Here is a 24,103-nt window from a genome sequence, read left to right on the forward strand (position 1 = left end):
ACACCCTTACTTCCCTAGTATCTCCTGTTCGTTTAAGATGTAAATTGCAGTTTGTATTAGGCTATTGAAACATTAATAAACCGATTTTTACGTTCAGATACATTATTTACTGCAGAACTTGCTTGTTTTCGAAAAAATTAAGTAAGTACTGCATAATGCGTACTGTACGCAAGCAGCAACAGTTTGACACACACGTTAAAATTTATCAAAATGTCACAGTCAGCGAAATGAGAAAATTATGACAATTAATGACGTTTTTAATTTCTAAGTATATCATTTTTGGTGAAATTTTAAATTTTCGCTTGAATTGGACCATTACACCATAAAAAATCTCTAGATGTCAATTTCCGACTGAGTTGGTCTGTTGGAACATCAGCAACCACTTAAAATGTCCAAACACAATTTATAATGTGATGTTTTTTTTTTAATAAAAAAAATATGTATACTGTACGTATAATACTTACACTTACCTTGCTCCGAATATTCTTACGCGTAATATAAAGTCTTTTGTTGTTAAAAATATTTTTTTAATGATTAAATATTTTAGGAAAAAATAAAAATCATGCGAAACTGCCTGTTAATTGCGTACCGTACACATGCACCAGGCAGTTTGGCACACAAGAAAATAGCTGTCAGTCACCAAAATACGAAAATTTAAACAGTTAATAATGCCTTTGGTTCCCAGTACTAGAATTGTTTGTTAAAAATTTGAATTACTGCTTGAATTGGTCTGTTGAAATATTAAAAACCACTTATCTTGCCCAGATGCAATCTATACTGCAGACATTCCATGTTGTTGATAAAATGAAGCAAATACCTAATACAAATACTAAGTGTAACATGCTCAGAATGTTCGTACGCTAACACGAATTCAACAGGCAGTTTCGCATTTTTTTTCCAAAAAATTATAGATTCAAAAAAGAACTGGTTTTCTACAACAAAAGGCCTTGCGTTATACGTAAGAAAATTTTGAGCATTCTACACGTAGTACTGCGCAGTATTTGGTTCAAATTTTCACATTTCTCAAAACAAAGTATTTCTGCAATATAAATTGTACCTGGACTGAGGACTAGTGGTGGAAGTCAAACACTTACGCACGCCGAACTTTGGCATTATTCACTATTTTCCGATTTTGCTTATGATAAATATTCTCATACTGCCATCTACCAGTGGAAAGAAGAAATTCTGCTTTCAATTAATGATTTTCTGTTGCATGTTTGTCGATCCTTTACCATGTTGCCAAATCTCGTGCCGAACTGCCTACCGGGTGCGGTGGTAGTTTGGCACCAGTGCGAAAGTGCACAAAATATGCCAAACTGACTGAAATTTACTCGAAAAATGTGCGGAAAAGCCCACTTTATGAACATATATATATATATATATATATATATATATATATATATAGATATATTTACTGTACAAGTCGAGATCATTTAGTGATATTTTTTGTACAAGTAGAGATCCATTCTGGCAAGACGAGATCCAATTTGGATCTCGACTTGTTTCATGTGTATATCTTCACCAAACAATTTTTATAGGTGGGGGAAGGACGTCACTGCATTATTTGTCGGATCTCGGATTTCACATTTTTATCAATTTTTATACGAGAGTAGTTCAGGTGGGCACACCAACGAGGGCGCTGCAATGCTCAGGCTGTATATAACATTCTATCAATAAGTCGAGATCCAACAGATCTTGCAACATCGCAACAGTTTTTATTATAAGTTTTAACAAAACGACGGCGATTATTGAATTACAACAGAATTAAAATAGTAAAATGACAAAAAATAGGAATATTACAATTTTATTTATTTTTGTAAGTATTATAAACAAAAACTTTAATTTGTACCCAAGTCTTGTTCATAAATGAATCTAAATTGTCTTGTTGTAATTTTAAGCATTCCGCTTTTTTCGGCGAAATTTTGTTTTTAATATGATTTTTAAAATAATTTAACATTATGGACTTTTGCTTGTCGTTCCATGTTCCACGACATTTCTCTTTTTTGGGTTTTTCTTTAGATATCTTTTTCTTTTTGAGTGGAGAATCATCAGACATAGTTTGAGCTTTGTGCTTGTTGGTTTGCGTAACGTTAACACTAGTCACAGACATAGTTGGCATGTCTAGTCTAATTCTTTCATCTTCTTCCTTTGGTTCATCATGTGCGCTTTTTTCCTCCAAATCATGGTCCTCTGATTCTAAAAAAATAAACAAGTCAAAAAACTGGTTATTATTTGTTATTTTGTTTATGTTACTATTTGTATGTTTTAAACTTAAAAAAAATTAAAATAATAGCGGGAAGTTACCACTTCCAGGGTCTTCAAGAGATTTTCCATTCCACGATTCCAATTCGACGTTGATTTCATCAAGAGTTTTACCCTGATTTTGGCTGCCGACTCCCCTTTCCATCATTAGAAGTAACTTGGCTATTTTTGCAGTTTGAAAAACGTCCTGCGGCATCCTTAAAAAAAGAAAGATATATAGGTTCTCGAAATATTGTTATTTTTACATATCCACAAGCTATATACTAAATATCCTACCTATAAAATTGTTCGTGGGTTTTTTTGGTATGGCCCATAAAGGTGGCCACTTGCTCCATTTCAGTGTCATTAAGGTTTAAAATCTGTAGGACTGTTGCAATTTGTTTTCTAAGGCGAGAAGAGGTTAGAGTACCAGGATTTTTGGCCCCACATTTGACTGCATATCTTCTTAATACGGCTGATCCATCCACCCATTTAGTTGAGCTTCCTGTTAACGCGAATAAAAATGGATTCTCATGCGGTACGAACGTAGTTTTTCTTCTGACTGATAGAAGTGTTTCTATGTATTTTTGTACATTTTTTGAAAAAAGTATCGGAACTGACCTACTTCCTTTTCCCACTGTGGTAATGCGTTTAAAATGCTTCGATAATTCTCTTTCACATTCATTTAGGGAACTAAGGCACTCCTCTTGGTTGGTACTTGTTGATATTCGATTATAAGATTCTAATTGTGTATATTGTACATCTCCGATTCTCTTCCTATTTAAAATTATTGTCAGAGCCAAAGCCGCTTCCGTAAGTTTTTTGAATGACGTCAAGTTTTCTGAATTCGTTTCTAGTTCTTTCACACATGTTTCCGCAATTTCTTGCGTATAATTTCTGAATAAAATAATATCCTGGGTTACTGGTAATTTCTGCGGATTTATTGATTGCTTTTCATTAAGGTCCTTTAGTGCCAGACTGCTCATTTCAAATTTCCAGTTAGCATCGACCAACTCCCGAAATCCCTTAACATTTTTGAGTGCTATATGTCATAATCGGTAATCCCCAAAATAGGATGTTTTTTTAACATAAGAGTTTTAGCTGAAGAGCATACAGCTAATAATATTGTTTTCATATGAAGAGCAAGAGAAGGCGCTTTAAAGGATCGCTTTGCTTCATTGTAACCCGAAATTATGCGGCTGGCGGAAACTACTTTATCAAAGTGTTCAGGTTTTAACACTTCTAGCATGGAATTAATTTTATAAATATCTTGAAGTGGAATGAGAAGTCTTCCCAATTCCCTCACTTTGTTTGATACCGCATTTTTGATATGTGGTCTTTTATGTTTGCGCAGGTAGTCTTCTGCATATTGACAGATTATTGGGTCACTTTTTCCGTTTAAAGATATTCTGTCAGCACGCATTTTGCTAAACACTTCGCATTTCAATCTTGATTTTTTTAGAAATTCTTGACGAGATTCAGTAAAAGCAATCATTGTCTGACCCTCGCTTGCAAAATTGTGTTTTTGATTAATCTCTTTATTGTAACAGCAAGTAAGGGCGTGCCTCCGTAGAGATTTTTTTTTGTATAATCCTTTACAATAAATGCATGGAAGGTAATCTGTTGGGAGAATTTCATCATTTTTACTTTGTATTGCAGACGGTCTTTGAACCGGCCTCGTTATATTCTCTCCTAGTACTGTAAAATTCCCTTGCTTTCTTATGAGATCAATCATAATTTTTCTTTTGCGTTCACCTTTTGGCTGTTCAAGGATTTTTCGTACACTTTCTTCTTCTGCATGTTTTCTAAAAAGATGTCTTGAAAAATTAGTGACGTCTTTATCACAGTAAGAGCAGCGATCCTTTTTGTCCCATACTCTTCCCTTACGTAGACTGTGTTCCACAGGATTTTTATGAATTGGTCTTCGAGTGGAACCCTGAAAGAATGGTATTTTAACATCATAGAGTAAGTTGCAAGAACTTTTTCCTACTCGTTGCTATGGACGACGTCTGGCAAAAGCTATTTCACAACGTCGTCAATACCAACGTACGGAAAGAAAGACAGATTGGAGAAATGTCATTAATTTGACTTTTGTTGTGGAAACTTGTTTGCATTTTTTCTTCAGATATTAGGGATAACGAGTAGAAAAAATTATGTGAGACACACGGCCACAAAATGTTTTGCGAGTGCTTGTGTTGTTCCGCCTGGACTAGCGTCTCTCGGCTCCACATTATCACTCGCACTCGCAAACATGCATTTTCTGGTCTTGTGTCACAAATAACTATTGCTAGACGTCGTCCATAGCAACGAGTAGGAAAATAGTATATTATTAGCCAAGGTTGCAAAGCCAAGCATTCTAGACCGAGCGCAAATTAGAAGCCGAGACTCGCAGTGTCGAGGGCTCTGAAGGGCGAGGTCTAGAAGTGGCTTTGCAACCGTGGTTAATATATTATTTTTTTCACTAGTAGAAACCATAAGACAATAAATTGAAAAAATAAACGTTCAATTTTTTGACGCAACATGATTTTATTTTGATTTCTAATCAAACTTGATCTAAATCTTCAGCACAAAGAAAACCGTTTACACTTGTCGCTGAATTAATCATTTTATCTTCCACCGTCTACCAACTACCATGCGTATACTCAAGTAATGTTAGTATCACACATTTATTCATTTTTTAAGAAATAATCACATCAAGTATTGCGTACATAACCTCAATCTTCTTTTTGAACCCGTGGTCGCAAAAGTTGAAATTGCTACCTCTAAATGAGTGGACATGCTTCATAGCTGCTAGTGAAAACAATTTTTTTTTCACTAGCAGCCATGATCCATGCAAATGTCGACTGATTTAGAGGTAGCAAATTCAACTTTTGCGACCACCGGTTCAAAAAGAAAAATTGAGGTTATGTACGCAATGTTTGATGTGATTATTTCTTAAAAAATGAACAAATGCGTGCTACAAACATTACTTGAGTATACGCATGGTAGTTGGTAGACGGTAGAAGATAAAATGATTAACTCAGCGACAAGTATAAACGGTTTTCTTTGTGTTGACGATTTAGATTAAGTTTGATTAGAAATCAAAACAAAATCATGTTGCGTCAAAAAATTAAACGTTTATTTTTTCAGTTTATTGTCTTATGGTTTCTACTAGTGAAAAAAATAGTATATTTGTTATTAACCACGGTTGCAAAGCCACTTCTAGACCTCGCGCTTCTGAGCCCTCGACGCTGCGCGTCTCGGGTTCTAATTTGCGCTCGGTCTAGAATGCTTGGCGTTGCAACCTTGGCTAATAATAAATATACTATATTCTCAGGCTAAAGTGATACGCGCTATAATGTAAAAACCTCGTATTTCTGATACATAGGCTACGTACTTATATGAATGTATTCAATAAAAATACGCATACCGATAAATCACAGTCTGATGTAGGTAATGGTTTTGGACTCGTTGGGAGTGGATTTTTCGCGTCAAGAGAACTTTCAATACACTTGACAGGATTTGATGACTGACGTTCCTTTGAAGCGGTCTGAAAATATATAGGTGATTTTCGGGGGATAGACTCGCTTATCTTGGAATAATTATCTTCTGAAGTGACATCATTCTCTTGATTGGGCTTCCAAGAAACCTAAAAGTAATGATATTATCATTGGCAATATTTTATTTTAAATGTAATCAATTGAAATTTCTAGAAGTTTTTTATACAGTAGCGTTATCATTTTTCAGCAAGGATGAGAAAATTTTGAATTTCCAATATAAATAGTTTTTCTACTCCCACATAGTAATCCATGAATTACGAACTGTCTAGCCTCATAGTAAAACCATAGTTACACCCACTGGCATGTAATGAATGAACAGGCACGTAATATATATATATTACGTGCCTGTTTGGGTAGTTTCCATAGCAACTATAAATATTTTTGCTTTCCCAAAAAAAATTCTTCTGAAAGTGATTCTTCATTATAGATCGTAGAAAAAGTATATGACACAACTCTGGTGGTAAGCTAATTACGAACTCATATTACATCACTCGCTCGCTACGCTCGCTCGTGTGTAAACTTCGTTCGTAATTAGCTTCTTACCACCCTCGATATGTAATATACTATACCATCACTGAACAAAAAAACTAGAGCACAGTTGATAACTAGATCATTTTCAAAATTACAGAATTTTAAACATATAAACTGAATAATTTATCCATCCATCTACTTTAAACACATAAGTTGGGTTTTTGTTAAAAAGTATTCCCATCATTTTATGAGATATGGTTGACACCGGATGACATTACGAAAAAAATGATTTTGAAATGGGTTCGGAAAACACATCGATTAATATTTACTAGCAATCAAAGAATTTCGCAGGTTTCGTTTTTTAAATTGCTGCCCCAGTTTCAAGAAAATTTTGATAGAAATCTTGTTCAATTTTGATGATGCGGCACTGATTATAATCTATTTGCATCATCCATAGTTAAATACCGATTGTGTTCTTTGTGTTGTTAGCTTTTTTAACTACAAAAATTTGAGGCGTATATCTTCGCTTAATGCGTTAATAATTATTTTTTACGTCACATCTGTCAAACTTGTAACAATAAAAAAAATCGAAATAAAAACGTTTTTCAATATTTGGCGTGTCCAAAATGTGTCTATTATGCCTTGTCTATTATGCAGACGTGTACCCTTTATTGAAAAACGTGTTTATTATTGTTATAAGTTTGACAAATATGACGTAAAAAATTAATTGTCCGATTCAACATACAACGCCAACATACGTCTCATTATGTGCATATCAGTGGCGCCGAATTAGGTCTGGATTTTGGGATTTTTATCCTTGTATTAGAATGAATAAAAATTACTGGAAATGCCCTCAACTTATTTCAGAGATGTTGTGCTTTAATTTTCCGAACGTATTTCAAAATCACCGTGTATATCTGAATTTCATTTTTAAAATGTAATTATGATTGTCGTTTTGTGACACAATTGACAATTGTAAAATTTCCAGTTTCCAATTTTCTTTGTCCACTGATGGTACGTACCTACTTAAACAACAAATCTGATATTCGATATTTAACTACTTCACTTACTGATGAATCTGCAAATAGGGAACTCTCCGACAAATGCGAATTTTCGTCATCACTATTATGATCTTCCTTTTCGGCGGAATTCTAAAACACATTATTTTGTATTTGTTTTCGTTAAGTACTGTGTAGGTCTTGAGTGAAAAATGGGCACTAAAAATGCAGGAATTAGCAGTGAAATTGCCCATTTTTCTACATTTTTTTATGCACCAGTTGGCTATTTTTGAAATAAAATGATAATTTTTACTATAAAACTTACTCTGATTTACAATATTTTACATACATGACTGTTAGAACAACATACATACCAGAAGTTGATCGTTACATGTATGCACCGCTTCTGTAGTAGTTAGAGGCGTTAATTGGTTAACAGGGTCTTCATGATTTTGAATATCATTTAAAACGCTATTAACACTATTCTCAGATCCGGTTTGAACATTTCCCTAAAAATACGTCAAATCTATGTACAGGGTTCTAAAGATTCATGGAAATTAATTTAGGTACTGTTAAAATATCAGGCATATTTTTTTTTAGCTGCACAACTTATAGAACCGTTAAGGGGAATATGTATTTATCCAACACTTATATTTGTACATTTTCGCTAAAGACAAATAGTTCTTGTAAAAATTTGTATGAAATAGGACGCACGCCTGTCGATGATAGAAAGCGAAAAAATCGCTCTGAAAGTATTCAGTCAGACTCGAGTTTCAATAATGTTGACATTTTACAACTGCATTAGGAAAATTACTTTTTACTACATACCTGAAGATTGTGGTCTAACGTTGAGAGTTGTGGGCTAGTTTCAAGTGGTCTTAATTCTTCAAGCACACGTTCTTCAAAATTTTGATTATCATTTTCCATATGGTTGTCCTAAAAATTCGTTAAAATTTTATAATTGAGTTCTGTCCAATTTTCGGATTAGGATGAACTAACCCAATAATTTTAAATTTAATGAACGTTTTTTGATGGTAACTAGTTTTTTAAACACCAAAAGACGACTGCCCTTGGTGCCATGTTTTAAATGAAGTACAATATTTCTATTCAATCTTCTTTATAACATCTTAAATAAGAAAAAAAAATCTGCGGCAGTGAAAGTCCTTTTCTCAAAAAGTACAATTTTTATTAAAAACAATTAATGAAATTTAAAGCTGTTTGTGTCCAAAACCGAAAAGTTTCTAAAAAATTCCCTTCTGAACAGCGGTCTATTTAAAAATAATTTTATCTGACTTACAGGTGGGTACTCTAAATTAACTCGTATGATTTTTGACGAATAATATACTAATAATTTTAACTTTTATCTACGTCGAACAGTGGACTTTATAATTTTTTTATATATAAGATATAAAACAAATGCAATAAGGGTCGGTATCACCAATGTTAGTTAAATTTAACGGATGATTAACTACTTAGATATATTTGTTACAACCATACCAACAATTGTTTTTAACGAATGATTAAAGTTAACTGAAATTGTGAAATCCATCTTAATTGTATTAAATCGATAATTCAAATATACATACCTTTTGATTACAGTATGAGTTATTCAATCTTTGAGCCAATGGTATTTTTATTTTCTTTGCTGCTTGCCACTTTTTAAAATGTGACCACGGGTCTTCTGCATATTGGTCTTCTAAATAATCATAATTATATTCGTCCGAGTGTTCGTCGGATTCATCTAGTTTCACTGTTAAAATGCGACGAGATTAACATTAACATTGTAATAATACCATTCTTATTTTACTTTACCTTCGTTTAATGGTACATTAGATTTTCCACTTCTGGCCAAATATACTAAGTTTTTTCCACGACTTATCATGATGTCGAAAAATTTTGCTTACATCACCACTGACTATCCACTCAAAACACCAAAACTCTGAAAAACTACGTAAATGCACGTGCAACTGGTCTCTTTGCGCAGACGGGCCAGACGTAACTCTGGCAACGTTACCGGATCTCATGTTTTGCGTTTTACATCAATGTATACATTTCTGGATCTCGACTGGTTGTGTTTCTACAAATGATCTCGTTTTGCACAAATTTTGTCAAGAAAATTAAATGTTAAAAATGTTTTCCCCTCTGTGGGGGTGCGAGTTAGACAAGGTATTGAGGCATTTTTTGTGAAATATATACTTTAAAAAGTATTTTTATTATAGTGGATCTCAGGTTGTCCAAAGTTTATTCGGATCTCTACTTGATACAAATATATATATATATATATATATTCATCTAGCAGGCAGTTTCGCATAGGGTGCTCATGTGACAACAGCGCAATTCATGCCGTCTTGGTTTATATCTTAGCTACATCTCACCTGAAATGACAGTTTGGCCACTTGCTCAGTGATAGCAGCACGTAATTTTGCTAGCTTCGTTAAACACTGTTTTGGCTAAATTGTAGAAAACTATGCATCATTGCAAGTGTTTACAGCCATTGTAGTTTGTAGAGGTCAGTCAAATTTTTATTTTTGTGTGAACAGTGTGGAATGGAACTTACTCGAAATCATAACAACACGATAAATAGATTTTTATCTACAATAATAAATATAAGTGAGTTTTCTAAATTGACAGTGGATATTGAGATATTATCAAGAAAGATTTGGTTTTCTCACCAGTTCAGTGCAAGTTTTATAAACGCGATGTTGTTAAACAAATGTTTTAATGTTTACTTGCTAAGGTTATACTTTCTAATTAGTAGGAAGAATTTACCATCCTTCAGCTTCCGCAGCAAATTCACTGGAGGAATACCAGTTAATAATCGAGACTGGGAGTGCTGCCAACATCTGAAACTGTGTTAGTACTTCTAAACCCTTGAAGAGAAAAATGGGCTGTAAAGACAGCATTTTCGGTTAAAACAAATTTCCTGTCCTTCAGATTCAATCGACAATTCACCAGGGGAATATCTCAACCAAAGTTGATTTTATCAAAAACTTTGAACCAGAAATAAAAAGTTGAGAGATGCTTTTAACCCTCTCTGTGAGAAACAGACAGTGAAGTTTTTCAATGTTAGTTAAGTTTTCTCAGTTGGTGGACTGACAAATAAATGTGTGGAAACTATTTGAAAAAATTAGATGAAAAAACAGTTTAAAATTTGTGTAAATGTAGAAGTTTGGTTGGAAACTATCTATAACAAACAAATTTTCTGTTCATTATTTTTTGTAAATTGTACTCATTAAATGTGTTGTTAAACTTCCATATTTATAAAAATGTTTTTCTTACAATTCAGGAAATTTGGCACCTTCGTTATTTATGTAGTTTTTATAGTAAAAACATTTATTTATAACACATTTTGTATCTTTTTTTTAATTTTTTGTCTACTTTGAAACAAAATTATTATTTTATTTAGATGGAATCGCAGCATTAGAAAAAAGCGAAATCTTCCTGTGTGCCAAACTTCCCTCCTGTCAAGAGATGTTCGCGTAAATGCGCAAGTTCGGGAACCTTCTGAAAATATCAAAACATAATGTATTTTCAAAAAATTAAAAGGAATATGATTAGAGTCACTGATGTATAGGTTGTGCTTTAAGACTTTTTTTTATTTTTCTAATAAAGTTAATATAAATAGTCTGGAGCCGTATATTTTTTTAACCTCATCTCAAATACATATTGTGTAAAATTGTTTTTTTTTTTGTATTTATTATAAATACATTTAGCATCATGTTTGCAAGATTTCGTCAGTTAGTAGAAGTTTAATGCAACTGAATAATTTAGTGTGTGCCAAATTTCTTGATTGGTAAAAAAAATTTCTATAAAGAGGCAACATTGGCAACTCCCTTATAATGAAAAATTAAAATTGAATGAAGTGGATGATTACTAGGCTTTTTTACTTTCCGAACGTAAGTGAAGGAATCCATCGGGCGGCTTACCAGTTTCATGTTTTCTTTACGTTTCATGACCCCCCAGAGTACAAAAAAAATAGTCTACCGTTTCTGTCTGTCCGTCTGTATCGATTTTGATTAGACAGATAATCTCCTAAACTACTGGATCGATTGTTGTCAAATTTTGTTTGTATATTACGAATATCATGTAAATGGTAAAACGCGAACCAAAATTTGGTTAACCATCCCCACCAACAATTTGATGACGTCTGCTCATTATGCTGCATAGTCAACATTACCAGAATTGTATGAAATGATATACTCTTGTATTTGTGGTTTACAAATCTTGAATTTGTGTATGATTAAACTTTGACTTTTTTTTTAAATTTTAATGAAGTATACTGTTATAAATAGCTTTTAGATGTTTTTGTCAATAAGTATGTAATTTCTATTAAAGTTGATATAAATAAATTTTACGAGTATATTTTTGGAACCTCAAATGGTGTGTAAAATTTCTTTTGGTTTTTTATTATGCATTTATTCTAAATAATTACATTAAGTTATTTTTTTAACATTTCGTCAATTAGCAGAAGTCTCATGGGCTTGAAAACCTTATGCGTGCCAAACTTCCTTATTGATGAGAAAAAAATTTGCAAATACGGAACTTTGGAAACTCCTAATAAATTTAAAAAAATCTTTTATTTTGTACCAGCCATTAAAAGTAGGTCGTTTGGCCTTATGTTTAGTAGATAAACAAGTCTTGTTTACCGGTAGATAAAGGAGTCTTTTATCTACAATTTATTTTGTTATTTGTTAAGATTACAAATTGAAACCAAAGTCAAACCAAGACAACACATGTATTAGCCAACACGTTTGCATTCGCCGATGCGCGACGCAGCGTATTAAAAATATTACGTACAGCACATTCGAACAGTTTTAAAGTTTTAGTTAAAATCTGGTAGAAAATAAAATAAAATATTACACTCGATGATAAAGAATGTTTATGTACTCGTGAAAAATAGTCCACTAGTGAATGATCACTTTTCTCTTGTAGATAATAAATAACATTTTTTTTTTCAAAAAAAGACTAAATGAATGGAATAATGTGGATAACTACTAGAACAATATCTTCCTAATTTTATTGGAGTGAACTAATATAAATACACGTTTTATTTCCATAAGATGTGTGATTACGATCAGGGTCATAAATTCAAAAAATTGGTCTAAAGAGTTTAGACAGTACTTCCCTCGCTCTTAGAACCGTGTCTCTATGTCTGTCATAGTTTCTTCTCATTACAGTTCTGTGACGGGCCATTTTAATAAAATCGCTTTCAGTCTGAAAGTCGCGGCTCGTTCTTAATTTGATCAAAAATAAATTGACTAATTCATAAATTTTTTTGAGTCACCCTGTATAAGCGAATTTAAAAAATATGAATCCAACCATAAATTACAAGTATAGTCTGATCATATTTTGCATATTTTCGAAAGGATTTATTTGGCAAAATTTTGACATGACGTAATCAATTTTTTGGGGTTGATAAACAATTGATCAAAAATTTACCATGCTTAGGATAACTTTAAAACATGTCCAAGATTTCAAAGCATTCGGTTCTGTAATTCCTGATTAAATCAATAAAATAAATTCACGCATTCATTAATTTTTTTGAGTCACCCTGTATATGCAAATCCAAAAAATATGAACGGAATGATAAATCACAAGTACAGACTCATTATATTTTGTACATTTTAGATAAAATGTATTCACCAAATTTGGGGTGACGTCATCAATTTTTTTAGGGGGGATGAGCAAATACATTTTGATAAAAAATTTGCCATGCTTATAATAACTTTAAAACATCTCCAAGATTTCAAAGCATTCGGTTCTGTAATTCCTGATTAAATCAATAAAATAAATTCACGCATTCATTAATTTTTTTGAGTCACCCTGTATATGCAAATCCAAAAAATATGACTGGAATGATAAATCACAAGTACAGACTCATCATATTTTCTACACAATAATTTGTGTTTATAAAAATCATTTGTCACGAAAAAATTTTCAGTATTTGAAAAAATCGAAAATCTTGGGTGTGCCAAACTTCTTCGCTGTTAGGAGAGATTCCCATAAATACGGAAGTTCGGCAACACCTCAAAACGTGATGTATGTATTTAAAAAAAATGAGAGAATGTGTACACTGGGGTAACTACTGCATAGATAATGCTTTTAGGCTTTTTTTTGATAACTTCTATTAAAGCTGATATAAACAGACTTTCGTCGTATATTTTTGTAAATTCATCTCAAGTGGTATCTAAAAATATTATTTCTTTATTATTTATTCTCAAAACTTAAAATAATGTTTTTATAACATGTCGTCAATTAGCAGAAGTCTCATGCGCGTCAATAATAAATTCTAGTGGCTGCCAAACTTCCTCATGGATGAGAAAAAAATCTATAAATACAGAATTCTGGCAACTGCCTAAAACATAAGATTTTTTTCTCAAAAATTTTGGAATTTTCTTTTGATACAATTACAGTTGTAATAAAAAAAATCTACGATAACTGACGTTTATTTATTCACTCTTTTTTGTCAAATTATAAACATGGACCACAGAATGGAAAAAATGTATTTATATATTTTCACTTCTCATTAGAATTTGAAAAAAAGTGATCCAACAGTTATCCACATGATTCCATCCATATTTTGCTTTTTTGAAAAAAATTGATTTTTATTTCTAGGAAGTTGGCAGAATTCCGTATTTACAGGAATTTTTCTCATCAATAAGGAAATTTGGCACACACAGTCAGGACCGTAAACGCCGTACTTGATTATGTAATGCTCGAACAGGTCGATTTTTTATTCAAGGGGTACGTATAACGTTGCTATGTTCGGGAGGTCATTTTCTACATTGATTGCGTTGGCTTGGCATTCTTAACGAGTAAGTAAAAAGTGGTGATAAGAGGTGATATTTTAAATGATTTTTCATATTACAATTTCTCAGGAACCAATCCACCGATTTTAAAAAATCAAACACTGTTAGAAGGAGAATTAACAGGGTTTCCCCACAAGATGCTCCATCTGTTTTGTTTTATTTGGGCCACCTTGTATATATTTTGTTTTATAGTAATCCAGTCCATCTGGCAACTTGTCAATTTCATGTTTTCTCGACCTTTCATGACTCCTATAGTACGAAAAAGTGATCTCCTGTTTCAGTCTGTTAATTTTTTTTATCTTTTTGAAGAATAATTCTGTATTTATTTATATGTAAATTCACGAGTTGCCGAACTTCCACCTTTATAAACAAATTTTTTATGGATCAGGAAGTTTATCAGTTATCCGTTTTTGAAACCCTAAATTTTTCTAGTAGCCGACAAAATTTATAATCGCCTATTATTACATTATGTAAGTATTTTGTATATGTTTCACATTTCATTTTTGTAATTTAATCTTATTTTTAGGTGAAGCATCGCCAACCATGAAATACTGAAGACAATTCGTCAAAATTTGATCCAGGCTGAAGGGTGAGATCCAAAAAAATCGTTTTTTTTTAAAGCCACAAATAATTTTAGACAAATAAATTTCGTTTCGGAGAGATACCGAGTTTTACAGAATTTTCTTAATTTTTATTACATGCTAAAGGGCGACTGTATCACTATACACACATACATCGTGTTTTCCAGACATGCACAGTTTTTTTTTGTTTAATATACTATTAACCATTATCATATTAACATTAAAATTTTGGGAAATAGTAAAAAGTTCAAGAATTTTAGAAAATATTTATATTGATTTTTTAACAAAAGGATACTTCTATAACAATATAAGCATTTGAAACTTACATACTAGTATGTTACAAATTATAATTTCATTTTAAACAGTAAACCATTACAATAAGAGATGTTATTTAATTTTTAAACAAGTATTCTTATGTAAACCTGAAAAACTCATAATCTGAAGTTCTCTGGATTATAATATTAATAACCTTTATTGACCTACAGTTCCTAGAACCAATTACAGAGCAATATTAATAATTATAAAATAAGCAAAAGAAACAAGATCGAACCGATGTTTTAAATATTAATTGAAAACAAAAAAACAAGTAAATAATAATGTAATGTACCTACTTAACACAAAAAAAAACTAGAGATTTTAATTTAACATTTTCGTCGCTAATTTCCTAAAATTGATTTCATTAAGATAAAAGACATTCAATTCTTTAAACTTATTATTATACAACATACAGATTAAATTAATTGGGGAACTCAGTAATATATTTGTATGAGCTGCAGGAGAGTATAAAGACAATGCATCTCTACAACATAGCCGTCGAACATGAAATGAAATCTTTGCCAGTAGCTCAGCACAATCAATCTTAAAATGAACGATTTTATGAAACAACGTTATAATGGCGATCTGTCTTCTAATATCCAAAGATAACATTCCAAATTCAGCTAACAAAATGGAATTATCAATACCACGCTGCGGAGACATGTTTTTTGAACCAACAAAATTTGAGAAATCTTCTCTGAACTGCTTCAATAGCACTTATATAAATGAAATAAATTTCATGCCATATAATACATCCATATTGTAAACATGCAACAACATAAGAATTAAACAAAACCTTAATTGTTGAAATATTGTTAAACGACTTGCCTTGTCTTATTGTAAAGCCTAATAGTAAAAATGCTCTTTCTATTATATGATTAATATGATAGACAAACGTTAACTTACAATCCAAAAAGATACCTAAATCTTTGATGACGCTTTCTCTAATTAGTGTGATGTAAAAAAATGTAAAAGAAGAGAAACCATTGTAGAAGACATACTGAGACCTATGAGATTAACTGAGGACAAGTTTTCTTTTTATGTGCGTGAATTTTCTTCTTCTTATTTCGTGTTCCACTGTGTTTATAACGGATTCAACATTCATGTACCTTAACTTTGAATGCTGCTCCATTATCTCCATTGCTGCAACCACTGTTGGGGTTGTTAGAGAAGAAATGTATTGGCCAAAATGTTTTAGAACAATGGTTTTAAATGGTGATCGTAATTTTTCTAAAATCAAAAAAAGCACAGTTTTGCACATAAATTTGTTTAAAATGACGTTTTTTAAAATAGCACAAACCGATATTTTGTATAAAACGAGCAAAAAGATATTGTTAAATTAGGTTATCATAAATAAGAATTGGATGCTAAATTTTAGAACAATATATACCACAGCATTAGCAGAAAGCCTTGTATTAAGTAACTTCGACAAAAAAACAAACAGGAACAGCAAAAGAAGTTAATTTTTCTGTAGAAATGTAATACTGAACTGCGCGTCAAAGTTAGGGATATCGATATTATTTATTTTATACTTTTCCATATAATTACGTAGGCTTAAATTAAATTAATCAAAATATCCCTAACTTTTAACGCGCAGTTATGATAATACTTGGTACGGTTACCTTTCTGAGGCGAAAAATGTCCATAAGTCACGTTTCGCTGTTTTTTTTTAATTTGATTATTTACGTATGCATACAGCACTTTGTCCGTTCTATTTTGAAGTTCTGGATATTCACGCACAGCTTTTTGGCACGATTTAAATGTAGGTAAAGTTAACTGATCAATGAATTTCCCAAAAAGTTTTCTTACGATACATTTTTCTGGCGTAGTCCAGGCTTTCCTGGTAATTTTTCCAGGATTGTCTTCCAGTTCTAAAAAAACTCGAAGTAAATTTTATTCAAATTAGTGTGAAATGTGTTCTTATAATTTCTATTTGAAATTTAAGACGTAAAATAGCAGCTGCGTTTTTAAGTCTTTTGGCAAATTTTCGTTACTAAAACGTAAAAAGCCTTACCTTCTTTTTCAAGCTCGATTGAAATTCTGCTTTGTGATTGATTCCATTTGATCCACGCTCGGACTTGCTGTGCTGTTCTGTGTTTTAAATTAGGGTACAGATTTACTGCTTTCTGACATTCTTTAAGACTGGGCATACTTTCTTTTTTGAAATAATTTCTGAAAACAGTTCTAACAGTTACTTTTTCTGGCGTCGTCCATGTGTGTCTGATTCGCTTTTTCGATAAACCTTTAATCAAAAGTCACAACAATAATTTACAGCATTTTTAAAGTGTATGAGCAACACATACTAGATCGTAAATTTTCTTTGATATCATTCAAAATTTAAATTGTTGGTCAATATTTCAAATAGTTAACAATATACCTTTTGTTGCTTTTTCAGTTTCAACTTCATGCTCAGAATGTTCAGACATGTCTGACTCATGATCGTAGTCAGACTCCGAGGATGAGGACAACTTATATCTACTCCTCTCTTTGAGAAAACTTGTCTCCTTTGTTTTTAATTCCAATGGTACCAATACCACTTTCAGTTCTTTGCCTAACAGAGAAAGAAACATACAAGTGAATGAATAGACGGGGATACATTCGAAACTTTTACCTTCGTTAAAATATTTTTCTGTAAATGTGAAAGGTTTTTTAAGAATATCATTTACTTCCGTATCTTCTAGAACGTAAAAAAAAAGGTAATAAAGAGTTTCTATGAAAATGTAATATTAAAGTTACGTTCATGTGTATCGCTGGTGTTTGACTGTAAAGAATGATTTGAAAATGATACGCTTTCCTGTGAAATTACAGTTTCCAAATATTGTCCTTCATTTCTGGTAATATGATCTATCCCTGTGTCAGATGCACCATTTTTGTTCTCGTTACATTCCACATGACTATCAGAAACTACGTGATTTTCGAACAGAGTGTCTAAAAAAAATTGTGATATGCATTACACATACGTATACGTAAGGAAATTGACAAAAAAAAACCTGCATCACCCGTAAGTAGCTGTGCTGAACTTTCCACGAAATTGCTCTCTGAATACTGTTCTACAACAACTACTTTTCCACAAGTAAGAATTTAATTCATTAACAATTTGATTTCATTTGAAGACTTACCTTCATTATCAAATAGGATTTCACTGGCGTTATAGTTATAACTGGAAACACTACAATTTTCATTGTCAATATATGTGTCTGGAAAAAGATAAGTATGTACAATGTTTGTTTTTATGTAGAAGATTACATCTTACCTAACTCCGAAAGAACAGCTAGTGATGCTCTTTCATTGTCAAAATGAGTGTCTAGAAAAAATAAGAACCACATATTGTATTTTTATCTAAGAAAATTACATTTTCCATACCTGACTCTGAAAGAACAGATGGTGATTTGTTTGTTTCTCCACTACCTATCAATGCGTTGTTCAACAGTTTTGACATGCGAGTTATTTCCTTTGTCACCACTGGCATCCTGTTGTATTATTTTTTAGCGTGTGACCCATTAGTTATAAAGCAAAATTACAAAGGTACTTACCGATAGTAGTTCTTGTGGATTTTTTCTTCATGTCCCAAATGGTTTGCCACATCTGATATTTGTTCATCTGTATATCCCATTGCGGCACAATAAGTGGCAATGTGCTTTCTTAACAGGGTAGCTCTTATTGTTTCTGGATGTGATAAACCGCAAGAACTAGAATAGTTTCGCATAAGTGTACATGCATCCAAATGCCTGAATTCCTGCTGGTCCTCCCCAGGCAGTCCAAAAATATAAGGATTTTCTTTTAAAACTCCAGCTTGCTCTCTGTGTTTCATAATCAAATTTAAACACTCTAAAGTTGTATGGTCTACCAGCATGCTTACAGATCTATTTAATTTCCCTCTGAGAAATATTAAACTGAATTCTTTTACAGCTTCTTGTTCTCTAATGTCAAGTGAGTTAAAGAGCATCTGGTCTCCCGCATAGTCAGCTTTTCTAATATTTTTAAGGTCACTTACTAACATCCGTTGACTCTCTCCAGGTCTTCGCCTATTAAAAACCTGAATGCATGTTAAAGTATATGAACACAGTTCCTTCCATGCTTTAGAAGAAAACTCCTTCTGCAGTAGCTTGGCATAAAAATTTCTCTTATCACAGAGAAAAGCGTAAAATTTTGATATGTCATTTGCAGTTGGTAGCTGTACTGGTTTACTTCTGTGAAGTTGCGACAAATTTTCGATAGCAGTTTTGTTAATATGTGTTCCATATTCTTCGTTTAGAACATGCATAAACTTTTTCCATGCTTGGATTTTCTTGTCGAGTTTGTTTTTAATTAAGTACGTTTTGGCATGCTTTCCGACTTTTTTCAGTAATGTGCCCATTGATAAGGCTACGGTCGGACACTGATAATTCCCATCGTTTTTTGAAATTTTTGAAATTGATTCCGCAGCTTGCAGACAAATTTCAAAGTTGATGGGGTTATATATCTCAATAAATTCTGAAATCTCACGATTTAAATTCTTTACAACATTTAAAAAGCGCCCAAGTTGTCTCAGATTAGCGCGTATTTCTTTGGCGTGGTGAGGAGCTTTTCATTTTTTACACAGTTTATTGCCGAATGATATAATTAAAGGATCCTTTCGGATCACGTCGTATACACTGTCCATTCTTAAGCGACTCATTATCGCGGTTAGTGTCTTCGACGCCGTACAGTGTATATCGTTGTTAATTCTGCGACCTAAGATTATACCAAGTCTATTGTTTTTCTGTTTGTATCCCTCTTGTTGACAGTTAGGGAAATGTTTCCTGAGAGAACATTTGGAATAATAACCCCTGCATCTGGGACACGGTATTAATCTCGGATTTTTACCTTCTTGTGCCCGTCGAACTGGAATGATATCGTTTTCATATGTATTATTTTCGTAGTTGCCTTTTTTTCTTATCAAGTCAATAATTTTTCGTCTTTCTTTAGAACCTAATAAATAATTTAAAATCTTAATATTATGTTTTGGCATAACTAATCTAACCTTTTGGAAGAGGCGTAAATTTAATGACTTCATCTTCGTCACCGTGTTGATTTTCCAGATGGCGGGCAATATTTAAAAATGTATTCTGGCAAAAAAAGCAACAGTTTTTCTTCCTATTTCCCCTACAAAAATAGAGAAATAAGGAGACAACTCTAGGGAAGTGATTTAGAGCTTTATTTTAAGATGAAAAAATTTATAATTGGTGGTCTGAAAGTTTGAAGGGATTTTTTTAAGCTTGATGTATTTTGAAAAAGCAGTCAGTGGCGTAGATTTTGAGGGATAAATTATTTTTTTTACTCGAAACTTATACGCCATCTTTTTTGGAAATAAATGTTACTGGCAGCTTTTTAAAAATACATTAAGCTTCAAAAAAAGCCCTTCAAACATTAATCGAGTTTACGGAATTTCAAATCTTACGCTGACACGTTCAAAAGTTGTTTAAAAAATTGTTGTCCTTCCTTCAAGACCCTGTTATCTCGAAAATGGTTAAATTTTCTAACCCGCGATTATCGATTTTTTCCTCTTATTTCTATGACATCCTGTATAATAAATAAAATATGAACTAAAAACAAAGATTAACTGAAAGTAATCAGAACTAACTTGTATTTTTCTAAAACAGACATAAGAGAACCAGATAAATTTTCAAATTGTTATCATAACAGTAGTCTCAGGGAGTAGTAATCAAATAACTGAATTTTTTTATTTTTCACCTATCAATTATAAACTTATAATACCTTAGTAACAGCTGCTATCAACAGGCTCATAACGCCCTTGGCGTTATCAAGAAATTAGTTATGATTTTTTAACGCCCGCTAATTTAAATCTTCTTTGCCTTTGTGGCTTTTTTAACGATCTTTGAGGGAATTTCCATGTTTTAATTTAAAACTAACAAATGAATCTTACATTAAACAATTCTTAGCAACCCGTAGTTTTTATCTATGTAAACCATAGGTATGAACGCTATGTTTAGGCTTAGTAATTTCAAAATATATCAAAACGCGGTCTAAACTTATTTTAATTCTTGAAAAAAATGTGAAAAATAAAATGTTGTACGCACCACTAACGTTACTAGATCATAACACACACATTGTATATTATAACGCTCTAGGTACATAAAAACTATTGCATGTAAAAAAAATTGAAAACTTACTTTTTCTTTTCCATGGAGAAAATGATAGTTTGGATAAAATATCCTCCGTTATCCTTCTATACACCAAAATTGTTAACAAGCAACAACGGTAACTGACAAACTGCTGATCTGTTTTCCATAAGTTCTGTTCTGCTTCTGCGACGCCCTGAAGCCCAGCGAATGCACTGCACACATCACCTTTGACGCGCTTTGTAAAAATGATAGTTTCAGTGGAGCAACCGATTCTAAATAACAATAACAATAACACGTGCAGCGCGCACGGGAGCCAAAACATCCGCACGGGAACAAAGAGTGGTTTCAGAGAATCAGTTGGGCTATTTTTATGTTTTCGACTATTTTCATAAAAATTGATAATTTTTGAAAACAAGTTATATATCAATATGGTAACTATTCATTTTTTTGTGTTGTTTAACTTCCGTTTTTATGAGAACATATAATATAATTGGGAAATTTAGCTGTCGCAATATTTTTGTAAATTTAAATAGTAGTAAAAGTTTTTTCTAAATGGTGATGTTTTGAAACTGTTCTCGGTATTTACATGTAGTACATATTAAATTACAATAATCCCCATACTAGTTGACAATGAGTTTAGTATACTAAAATAGATACATTCTGTTTTTTGTAAAATTACTGGTGAAAATAATCACCCGCTTCATTCCATTCATTCTGACAGTTTTTTAGATGAAATTATGTTTTTCATATTTTTAGAGTTTTTAGATTTCCAGATTTACAGAATTTTTTCTCATCAATAAGGATGTTTGGCACCATTAGATTTGTCAAGTGAATAAAACTTCTGCTAATCGACGAAATGTTGCAAATATAAATTATTGTACTATTTAGTATACTTATACAATTAAGATAAGTTTACAAAACTATAAGGGTAGAGCCTGTTTTTATCAACTTCATTGAAAATTACTTAAAAAAATTGGTCGTCACTAAGTACAGTCGAACAAGTACAGCTTCCAAAAATGATCAAATTTGACTTCGAGAACTTTGTTATCATCACTCCTATGGGCTAAAATTAATATAAGCATGCGTGGATTGTTAAGGTATAGGTAAAGAAGAATAGTGTGTATATGTCTCTTATGAGTTTTTCTATATAAAATTTTTTTGATGACGTCAGCAACATTTTAGCAAAGACACGTATGTCAGTTTGAATAGGTGCAGTATAACACTATTTTAGTAACAGTACTGTTACCCTCAGATTTTCAAGGAAATGGGATGTGAATAAAACATGACACTTCACTGATTAATTATTTTGGGGTCACTTGATCACTTGATATTTCGACAGAACTTTCCTGGCTCCTAAAGTACAACATATCCAGCTTCTTTGAAAGATTGTAAAATTTGATTCTGCAAATTTTAGTTTTTTTACGAGAAGCCTTATAAGTTGAAATAAACATATGTATTATGTGGTGTTACAGTAAATGTAAAGAAGCGTGCTACGCCTATGTTTTGAAATGAGTTTTTTGCAATTTCAAAGTTAAATTGCAAAATGTTGTTACGCAGTCTTGATTTTTTTCAAAAATTTGCATGTTTAAGATCACAATAACACAAGATGAATTTAAATAACATTTATTCAGCAAAGTTGTAAAATGATGTCATCAGTTTTTAGGGGGATCGTAAACCCATAAATTTTTATTAACGATTTACCTACGTGTTTCCGATAACCTTAAAACCTTTGCAGAGTTTCATATCATTCGGTTTTGAAACTTCAAAATTAAACTGTAACATGTCGTTAAACAAATTTGATTTTTACATAAGCGTAAGCTGAGGAAGTATAGTGGTCAAGTCCATCGGGCGACTTGCGACTTTCGTGTTTTTTCGACGTTTTATGGCCCCTAAAGTACGAAAAAAGTGGTCTTCCGTTTCAGTCTGTCTGTTCGTCTATCTGTCTGTCCGCCTGTCTGTCTGTGTCGATTTTTAATCTTAGACACATAATCTCTGAAACTACCGGACCGATTGTTGACAAATTTTGTACATATATATTAGGATTAGGACAATCATGTAGATGATAAAACGCTAACCAAAATTTCGTTAATAAGCCCCACCACCAATGGGGTGACGTCATCTCCAAAATTTACAATGGTAAATTTGTTTTTAATTTTATAAAATAAGATACGTCTGCACTTGTGCTGTATGAATCCGTGTTGAGTTTTCACCTTCGACATCCACATTTTTGGAAAGAAATCAAAATTGTATAGCAACAAAGTATTTAATCTTGAAACTGAAAAGCCGAATATCTTGTAAAAAGTTGATATATATATAAAATGTGCACACTACTACTAAAAGTAGGTACTTGTGGTTTATCGACGCATTCATGTTTTTTTGAATTTCTTATACAAAGTTATTAAAAAAATTAATGGATGGGACATGTTTTATTAGTTGTTAATAGTAATACACTGCATTTACTAAAATTGATGATATACATGTCTTTGCTAAGATGTTGATGACGTCATCAAAAAAAATTCGAAGTTAAATTTGATAATTTTTCGAAGCTGGATTTGTTCGACTGTACTTTAGGGCTGAAGGAAATCCTGTCGAAATATACTTTGATCAATTTACAAAGTGTATTTATATATATCAGTTTACTTCATTAAACATCGAAAAATATTGTTTTTCTTCAAACGTCAAAAAAACATGACTTTATGTACCTCAACAAATGAACTTAAAGTATGACATTTCAGCCGCTCCTCACCACCGACAGATAAAAATTTTTGCTGCCGCTACAGGCGGCAGCAAAAGTAAAACCATAGCAACAGCATACAAATCATTCCAAAGCACACTGAAAAACCATAGTAACAGTTAACTTAATTCATTCGTTTTAAAGAATTGATATGTAATTCCATTTTTTTAAATTACTTCTCTAATTGAATTGCAGACGTTTGAAGAAAAAATAGCATGTTTTATTCGGAGAAAAATGACTTTTCGTGGCTCATCTGTAATTGCCGGCCTCGCGCGCTCGGCCGTCAAACCTACAGATTCGCCACGAAAAGT

At 32.2% G+C, this 24,103-nt stretch overlaps 3 protein-coding genes and 1 long non-coding RNA gene across 5 annotated transcripts; all 4 read right to left on the bottom strand.

The window, feature by feature from the left end:
• Window positions 1-1,788: 1,788 nt before the first annotated feature.
• LOC135143164 (uncharacterized) lies at window positions 1,789-5,738 on the bottom strand. Of its 2 annotated transcripts, none has more exons than XM_064075028.1 (4): window positions 5,651-5,738; window positions 2,539-4,177; window positions 2,305-2,459; window positions 1,789-2,196 (listed from the first exon to the last, which is right to left on the bottom strand). In XM_064075028.1, the coding sequence occupies exons 2-4, from the start codon at window positions 3,225-3,227 to the stop codon at window positions 1,805-1,807; spliced, it is 1,236 nt and encodes a 411-aa protein (XP_063931098.1). In that variant the 5' UTR covers window positions 3,228-4,177; window positions 5,651-5,738; the 3' UTR covers window positions 1,789-1,804. The 2 variants fall into 2 exon arrangements, with proteins under 2 accessions (XP_063931098.1, XP_063931099.1); XM_064075029.1 differs by lacking the exon at window positions 5,651-5,738 and having other exon boundaries at window positions 2,539-2,803; window positions 2,863-3,012.
• LOC135143422 (uncharacterized) lies at window positions 4,614-9,307 on the bottom strand. The gene is made up of 7 exons (XM_064075289.1): window positions 9,062-9,307; window positions 8,836-8,999; window positions 8,078-8,185; window positions 7,624-7,758; window positions 7,322-7,402; window positions 5,651-5,869; window positions 4,614-4,658 (listed from the first exon to the last, which is right to left on the bottom strand). Exons 1-7 carry the CDS (start codon window positions 9,129-9,131, stop codon window positions 4,614-4,616), a joined length of 822 nt encoding a protein of 273 aa, XP_063931359.1. The 5' UTR covers window positions 9,132-9,307.
• A 6,479-nt stretch (window positions 9,308-15,786) lies between these two features.
• Window positions 15,787-19,596, bottom strand: LOC135143423 (uncharacterized). The gene is made up of 12 exons (XM_064075290.1): window positions 19,545-19,596; window positions 18,488-19,427; window positions 18,318-18,424; window positions 18,208-18,258; window positions 18,074-18,151; window positions 17,945-18,013; window positions 17,691-17,882; window positions 17,566-17,631; window positions 17,332-17,505; window positions 16,969-17,196; window positions 16,577-16,825; window positions 15,787-16,184 (listed from the first exon to the last, which is right to left on the bottom strand). Exons 1-12 carry the CDS (start codon window positions 19,594-19,596, stop codon window positions 15,970-15,972), a joined length of 2,421 nt encoding a protein of 806 aa, XP_063931360.1. The 3' UTR covers window positions 15,787-15,969.
• Window positions 19,597-19,635: 39 nt separating this feature from the next.
• LOC135143364 (uncharacterized) lies at window positions 19,636-21,168 on the bottom strand. The gene is made up of 3 exons (XR_010282767.1): window positions 21,107-21,168; window positions 19,957-20,078; window positions 19,636-19,904 (listed from the first exon to the last, which is right to left on the bottom strand). It is a non-coding gene; the product is annotated as an uncharacterized LOC135143364 (long non-coding RNA).
• Window positions 21,169-24,103: the final 2,935 nt, after the last annotated feature.

This window comes from Zophobas morio, unplaced genomic scaffold (genome assembly GCF_036711695.1).
Source record: "Zophobas morio isolate AGI-343-1 ecotype UQ-CSIRO unplaced genomic scaffold, CSIRO_AGI_Zmor_V1 ptg000058l, whole genome shotgun sequence".
NCBI classification, from domain to species: Eukaryota; Metazoa; Arthropoda; class Insecta; order Coleoptera; family Tenebrionidae; genus Zophobas; species Zophobas morio.

What these genes read in the sequence shown, in the direction of transcription:
- LOC135143164 (XM_064075028.1), bottom strand. Translation starts at nt 3,227, where the DNA reads ATGAGCAGTCTGGCACTAAAGGACCTTAATGAAAAGCAATCAATAAAT. An exon ending in ACCCACGAACAATTTTATAG is followed by an intron (nt 2,460 to 2,538) that starts GTAGGATATTTA and finishes TCTTTTTTTAAG; the next exon opens with GATGCCGCAGGACGTTTTTC. An exon ending in TCTTGAAGACCCTGGAAGTG is followed by an intron (nt 2,197 to 2,304) that starts GTAACTTCCCGC and finishes TTATTTTTTTAG; the next exon opens with AATCAGAGGACCATGATTTG.
- LOC135143423 (XM_064075290.1), bottom strand. Translation starts at nt 19,596, where the DNA reads ATGGACAGTGTATACGACGTGATCCGAAAGGATCCTTTAATTATATCA. An exon ending in TCCTTTAATTATATCATTCG is followed by an intron (nt 19,428 to 19,544) that starts GCAATAAACTGT and finishes GTGAGATTTCAG; the next exon opens with AATTTATTGAGATATATAAC. An exon ending in AATCCTATTTGATAATGAAG is followed by an intron (nt 18,014 to 18,073) that starts GTAAGTCTTCAA and finishes GTGGAAAAGTAG; the next exon opens with TTGTTGTAGAACAGTATTCA.
- LOC135143422 (XM_064075289.1), bottom strand. Translation starts at nt 9,131, where the DNA reads ATGATAAGTCGTGGAAAAAACTTAGTATATTTGGCCAGAAGTGGAAAA. An exon ending in CATGTAACGATCAACTTCTG is followed by an intron (nt 7,403 to 7,623) that starts GTATGTATGTTG and finishes AATGTGTTTTAG; the next exon opens with AATTCCGCCGAAAAGGAAGA. An exon ending in CATCAGACTGTGATTTATCG is followed by an intron (nt 4,659 to 5,650) that starts GTATGCGTATTT and finishes AGCCACTTCTAG; the next exon opens with ACCTCGCCCTTCAGAGCCCT.